This window comes from Euleptes europaea, chromosome 19, assembly GCF_029931775.1.
Source record: "Euleptes europaea isolate rEulEur1 chromosome 19, rEulEur1.hap1, whole genome shotgun sequence".
Classification (NCBI taxonomy): Eukaryota; Metazoa; Chordata; class Lepidosauria; order Squamata; family Sphaerodactylidae; genus Euleptes; species Euleptes europaea.
Genome location: NC_079330.1, coordinates 31576381 through 31583204, shown reverse-complemented (window position 1 = coordinate 31583204; position 6824 = coordinate 31576381). Strand labels below are relative to the sequence as shown.

Sequence of the window (6824 nt, the reverse complement as noted above, 5' to 3'; positions counted from 1 at the left end):
AGCACTTGTTGAATGAAAGATACTAACTGAAGACTTGGTACTTTGGGTTATGAGTACAAAACTTTTATTCTTGAGAACATTTCAGGTTAAAGGTTGACAAATTAGGATACAGCTGATGGCCGCGGGGTGGAAAATGCATTCAGAGAACACGACACCCTGGTTTTGGAGGCTCGTGTTACCCAATCTGCACAGAAAGCACCGTGGAGAAAGGTTGACTCTGACATACGATGACAAGTTGTTAAGATTATCCTACTGCAGATGATTCTGCAACCCCTTTTGACTACAGTGATTCCTCTAAGAGCTAAATCCACACAGCTAAATACATCCATTTGAAGCAGGATATCACTGGACATTCCCCCCCTCCCAAAGGAAAACATTTTAAAAGGCACAAACTATCAGCCCACCATATTCCATGTTAGAAGCCAAAGGTATTGCTATAAGTTAGGGAATAAGAGAAAACTCAAAAACCACCAACTGGTAACTCATCACACAGGTCTCTCCCCGAAACCCTTCACACTCCAAAAATATGCAGAGATTAATTTAGAATACTGTAGAGAAATTTGGGGGGTTAAGCCTGAGCTCAGAGGGAGCTTTCCCATGGCCAACTTCAAAAAAACCCTGAAAATAGGGGAGCCCCCCCCAAAAAAAACTTAAGTATGGAGACACTTCTTGTGACTCCATATCAACAACTGAGGTAACAACAACAATGATTTTTCCACCCTTATCCTGCTGGCCACACTACATTGGTCTTCCAAATTTTGATTAATACCGCAACATAAAAAAAAAAGACTTGATCAAAGAAAAAAATAAAAGCATAAAAACAAGCCATGTACACAATGGAAAAATTAAGACAAGCTAGTGAGACAGGCATAGTTATATATCTCTTTTTTTAAAAAAATATGACAAGACGTTTTAAAAATATAATAAAGGAATCAGGATCAGGCTGTTGTTGGAAGTAAAAATAATAATGAAGTTTTTGTTTAAAGAGAGAGACTGACCAGTTGTGCTTTTTTGGCATTATCCATCGACACACACCCCGCCTGCAATTTGTATAATAAACTGTCATCTCCAGAAATTCAAATAAAACCAGAGTCTTAAGGGTTGATCCTACGGTCTTGTTCTGCCAGCACTTGTCAGGCGAAGGGTCGCTGCACTGGAGGAACACACAAGCACCAGGGGAACAAACCAGCAGGATCCGACCCAACATTTGCACAAGCAAGTTATAGCCTTTTAGAGAGAGCCTACTTTGAAAATGCTGAAAGAAAAAAAGAAAGAAGAGGAAATAAGAAGCATCTTAAGTTTTGCTTATGGCATTCACATCTAGTTTATCTGAGTAACCTTAGTATTTTGAAAAGACATGCCATCGCTACCGCCAACGAACATTGAAGCTCCTAGTTTTGTTACCTATTACATGTATATAAAGTGTTCATTATCACTGGAAATACACCTTGATGAAATAACTCTACTGGGATAGAAGTGAATGCGGGGGGCGGGAGAGGAGGGGGGAACTCATCACATAGAGCCATTGGTCCAAGACAGCACGCTTTTTTAAGGACGGGCTGGTCCGTTTTTAATTCTCCTGGTCCTGCGGCAGAAAAAAACTCAGAACTGTGGTAACTCTTGTCTCTCTACCAACAAGGAAAGTCAAGACAGGTTTATATTGACTTCCGACGATCACTGGTCCAGTACGGATGCTCGTAGAAAACCCAGGTTGGTCAGCTGGCAGCCTAGCACAGTTCACAACCCAGCGTTGCTTCCCGGAGGAGTTTGTTGTCACGCTTCCTCGTAAGGCAGAAAAAAAAGGCAAAAGCCAGATCTTAAACCCCCCTTTTGTGTGTGTGAATATCCGTGATGTACCACCGCTGTTTTCTGACAGATCCATACTGAATAAGACAACCTTAGTGTAAAAAGGAACAAAACCACCTGGTGCTCTCCGACTATGACTTGTCGGAAGTGTTGACCAGACGGCCCCCTTCCTCTCACAATGAAGAATGCAACTCTTAGGACATTTAAATGGTTTTATTTCTCGCTTTTCTTGCAGAGATTTCCTGTAAAGTAGCGTCTTTTTCAACAAAAAAAGAAAAAAAGACGAAAAAACCAACATGGATGTCTTTTTTTTTTTAATATCAGGTTGAAAATGTGAGCTGAAAATAAACATGCTGGTAAGAATTTAGCACACATCTGTCTGTACAGGCACTCCACCGAAGTTGGGATCACCCCAAACTGGGGGATTTTTATGGACTGGACCAGTGTTTCAATGCGACTCCAGCCTCCTCAAGAAAGAAAAAAAACTACATGGTTTTCAGATTTCACAGTATGACTTTCCCGTGTAAATTTGGGGAAAACCGGGGGGGGGGGAATTAGCAGTTGGTAAAATTGACCAAGTTCCTTAGCAAATCTGTTCATCGATCGTCTGAGACATCAGAAAAGACTGGACCACTTCTTCAGTGGACTGAAGGCTGGTGCTGACATCCTCCAGGGCGTCTGTCACGGAAAACTGCCGGTCCCGCAACCGGTTCCAGTTGGCCAAAATATTGTGGTATTCAAATACTTTCTCATAATTGCCAATGGAGTTGTACAGTTTAATGAGGCCCCGGTAGTCGTATTCTAGTCCACTGTAACCTTCCCCAAATAACTTCTTTCCTGAAACAGTAATATAAAGAGAGAATTACTTTTTAAAGTTGCACAGGAAAGTATCTGTGAGGCAACTGTTTAGGACATAAGATTAGGACATTTAAAAATCTCATTAGTTGGAGCTAATTTTAGTGTGGAATAAAAGGACAGAAGAAATTCTGATTTTGTTTAAGCAAAGAGTTGTTCTTAGCTTCTCTAGAGGGTAAGACTAGATCTAACGGGCACAAGTTACAGCAGGCAAAGTCTCAGGCAAACATTAGGGGAAAACTTCCTAATGGTAAGAACAGTTTGACAACTGATCCCATTACTTGATGTGTGGGCTCTTCCTTGCTAGGCAGCCTTCAAGCAGAGCGTGGACATCCATCAACTGGAGTTACTGTATTTACTTGAAAGAAAGACAATATTTTTAAAATGTTTTTGGGCTTTACAAAAGCGGGGTGTCTTCCAACTTGCATACCAATTTATTGATAAGTTACCCTTTCCGAGAGACAATGTGGCTCTGGAGAACAGGGTTTCATTCCCAACTCCTCCATATGAAGCCTGCTGGCTGACCTTGGGCCAGTCACAGTTCTCTCCGAACTCTCTCAGCCCACGCAGTGGCAAGCAATGGCAAACCACCTCTCAACGTCTCTTTCCTTGAAAAGCCTTTGGGGTCCCCATAAGTCGGCTGTGATGGCACGCACACACAAGTTGCCCCCATACTATTACTGGCAGGTTCTGTTGGAGAGGGCCTGTGAATCTAACAGGTGGCACAGAGGAGGAGAAGGAGAAGAAGAAGAGTTGGTTTTTATATGTCGATTTTCTCAACCTTTTAAGGAGAATCAAACTGGCTTACAATCTCCTTCCCTTCCTCTCCCTACAACAGACACCTTTGGAGGTAGGTGGTGTTGAGAGAGTTCGGAGAGAACTGTGACTGGCCCAAGGTCATCTAGCTGGATTCATGTGCAGGAATGCAGAATCGAACCTGGTTCTCCAGATTAGGGTTCGCCGCTTATGTGGAGGAGTGGGGAATCAAACCCAGTTCTCCAGATTAGAGTCCACCACTCCAAACCACTGCTCTTAACCACTACACCATGCAGGTATGCCTTCCATAAGCTGGGTCCTGCGGGCTGGAAGCGCTGCCAGGTGCATGCTCTTCCTCCGGGATTGTGGTTGAGCCGTTCAAAAGCATGGAGAGAGGCCAGCCTCTACGTCAGCAGCAGAAGAGGCTGGAGGCAGCCCAGTTGCCCTGTGTAAGGAGAGGCCTTGCCCAGACTGGGTAGGCAAGAAGGAAGCCAGGAAAAAGATGAAGGGTGAGGAAAAAGCTCTCTTGCCCTGTGCAAAGCAGCAGGGCTGTATCTGGAGGGGGGGGACAAGGAGGGCAGCCACCACCCCTGTGGCATGCAGAAGGGGCAGCAGAACTGCCTTTCCTACAGGAGGAGCGGGCCGGGTAGGAGAGGCAGTTCTGCTGCCCTTTCTGCATGCTTCCCCTCATTACCCAGGCAGCAACCCCTGGGGTAGCACCAGGAGCATCAAAAGACCCAACAAGTGCCAAGTCCTGCTAAGACCACCACGATGGCTGGCCTTTGTATGGCGCCAAGGAAACAGGAGTGCGCTCAGCTCACGAGCCGGTGGAGGAATGGGAATGGCCTGGTCCTGCGGCAGAAAAAAACTCAGAACTGTGGTAACTCTTGTCCCTCTACCAACAAGGAAAGCCAAAACGGGTTTATATCACCTTCCGACGATCACTGGTCCAGTACGGATGCTTGTAAAAAGCCCAGGTTGGTCAGCTGGCAGCCTAGCACAGATCACAACCCAGCGTTGCTTCCCGGAGGAATTTGTTGCCACGCTTCCTCGTAATTACAACCAAACAAAAGGGCAACTCAGGCTGTGTTTAAACATACATGAACTTATATTTCAGGTTACCAATTCTCCAAAGTGACTCACAGTGTTTGCAACTAAGATTCACATGAAACAAACAACATTCCATAAGCTTCCTCGTAAAGCAGAAATAAAGGCAAAAGCCAGATTTTAAGTGCCCCTTTTGTGCGCATGAATATCTGTGATGTACCGCCGCTTTTCACAGGGCTGTGGTGAGAGGAGGAAGCAGCACGTGGGACTCAATGGAGGGGAGGGGGCTGGAAGGGGAAGACAGAAGCAGTTGCGAGGGGGCATCTCTGGCTGGCTGACCTCTTGGGGAGCATCGCATTCAGGATCATCTGCTTTTATGTATTGGCTTCTTCTTTTTTTAAAGGGGTCATCTTACATTCAAAGTCATCTTCCTTTCGAGTAAATACAGTAACTCTTAGTTTTTGATTCCGTGCAGTGAATCCGGAGAGTTGCAATAGACGGCTCTAAGACCCCTCCTGAAACCCTAAGGCATACACTCTGCCAACACTCTCGGTAGCGACCTGCTTGCCACGGTAATGGTGCAAAACCCGCCCAACCAGCATACACCTATATCACACGCAGGGCTTAGGATTCACACACCAATCGCTATTGATCTCAAGTACAGCTTTTCAGCGTTCTCGTATTGGTTCATGTCGTAGTTGTAAAGCGAGGCCAGGTGTCCCACGGAGAGGGCGACCTCATAATCCTCTTGGCCCAGAAGTTGCTCCTTGATCTGGATCGCCTTGATGTGCATTTCTTCTGCTTCCTGAAACGACCCCCAAAAGTTTAACCCTGATTATAAATTGTGTTAACACACATACGCTTAAAATTAAGGCAGGAATTTCTGAATCTCTATTGCTCACACACAGAAAAATCAAATACCAAGATGGTATTAATTAAACCACTGCAAAGATGGCCTGTTCAAAGAACACAGTGGTGGAGAATTCAAGGACTCCAGGCTGAAGGGCAGAAAAAGTATGGGGTTTGGCACAGCATTCTCAACTAGGCCTCCAGAGTGCTTCAGTTTACCTTAAATCAGGATTAAGAACATAAGAAAAGCCCTTCTGGATCAGCCCAAGGTCCATCAACTCCAGCAGTCTGTTCACACAGTGGCCAACCAGGTGCCTCTAGGAGCCCACAAGCAAGACATCTGCAGCAGCATTATCCTGCCCGTGTTCCAAAGCACCTAATATAGTCCCTATGGCTGTAGAACTAAATCAGGAGAATGCCAGTAGCTAGGAGACAGCCTGGATTGCTGCTCCAGGCTCAGGGGCAAGGTTTCAGGGGTAATTTTAGGCTGCTGTGGGGTGGGGTGGCGGGAAGATCATGCTCTACGGCCGGAAGTCCTTGCACCCATGTCTAGTCTGAATCCAACCATGTGTGCGCACACGCATAGCAAGCAGGCAGCCAGGCGGATTTCCAGGGCTTTAGCACCTTGCAGACTTTCTTGCATTTCCCCAGTAAAAGTAGAAAAGAGCAAAAGTCCAGTACCACCTTAAAGACTAACAACATTTCTGGCAGGGGATGAGATTTTGTGAGCCACAGCTCACTTCTTCAGATACAGCTGGAATGTGATTCCATCTATCCTTAAGTAGAGAAGAGTGAATAAGACACACAATGGTAGCAGTAAGTCAAAAGCAAGTACATTTTGTTAGTCTTTAAGGCGCTACTGGACTCTTGCTCTTTTATACTGCTATTGACAGACTAGCCCGGCTACCCATCATGATCTATCCCCAGTAAAAATAAAAACAGAATTATGACTAAGCTGCTGTATGCGGTTTGATGGTTGCTGTTCACACTATGTGCCTATTTTAGTAGTGCTTCTGTCTGCTATTAATGTAGGTCTTAGTTGTATTCATTCTACATTTTAGAGGTCTTATTTTGTAAGCTGCCCTGTGGGCTTCTACAAAACAGACAGGCAAGATATAAATGCCTTAGAAATAAATAAAACCAACATCTGTAAGCAGTAGCAGAGTTTTGATTCAAGAATCAGTATTCTTAAGGTCCAGAGATAATGATGACCATCGTTCAGTGAACGTGGCCTTACACAGTCAGACCACTGGACTATTTATCACAATATGGTCTACTCTGGGTAGCAGTGACTCTCCTGGGTTGCAGGCAGGGAAAGGGTGCTTAGGCACCTGATGCTACTGAGAGCCAGTGTAGTGTAGTGGTTAAGAGTGGTGGTTAGGAGCGGTGGACTCTAATCTGGAGAACCAGGATTGATTCCCCGTTCCTCCACACGAGCAGCAGGCACTAAACTGGTGAACCGGGTTGGTTTCCCCACTACTACACATGAAGCCAGCTGGATGACCTTGGGC

The 6824-nt window shown here is 45.3% G+C and overlaps 1 protein-coding gene across 1 annotated transcript in view; it reads right to left on the bottom strand.

Moving 5' to 3' along the window:
* Window positions 1–2299: 2299 nt before the first annotated feature.
* Window positions 2300–6824, bottom strand: part of APPBP2 (amyloid beta precursor protein binding protein 2) — a 67162-nt gene continuing 62637 nt past the window's right edge. The window contains exons 12-13 of the mRNA XM_056865119.1: window positions 5104–5269; window positions 2300–2643 (exon numbers count right to left, since the gene is read on the bottom strand). Of these exons, the coding sequence (XP_056721097.1) occupies window positions 2390–2643; window positions 5104–5269 (420 nt within the window). The 3' untranslated portion in view covers window positions 2300–2389. The remainder of the gene's footprint in view (window positions 2644–5103; window positions 5270–6824) is intronic.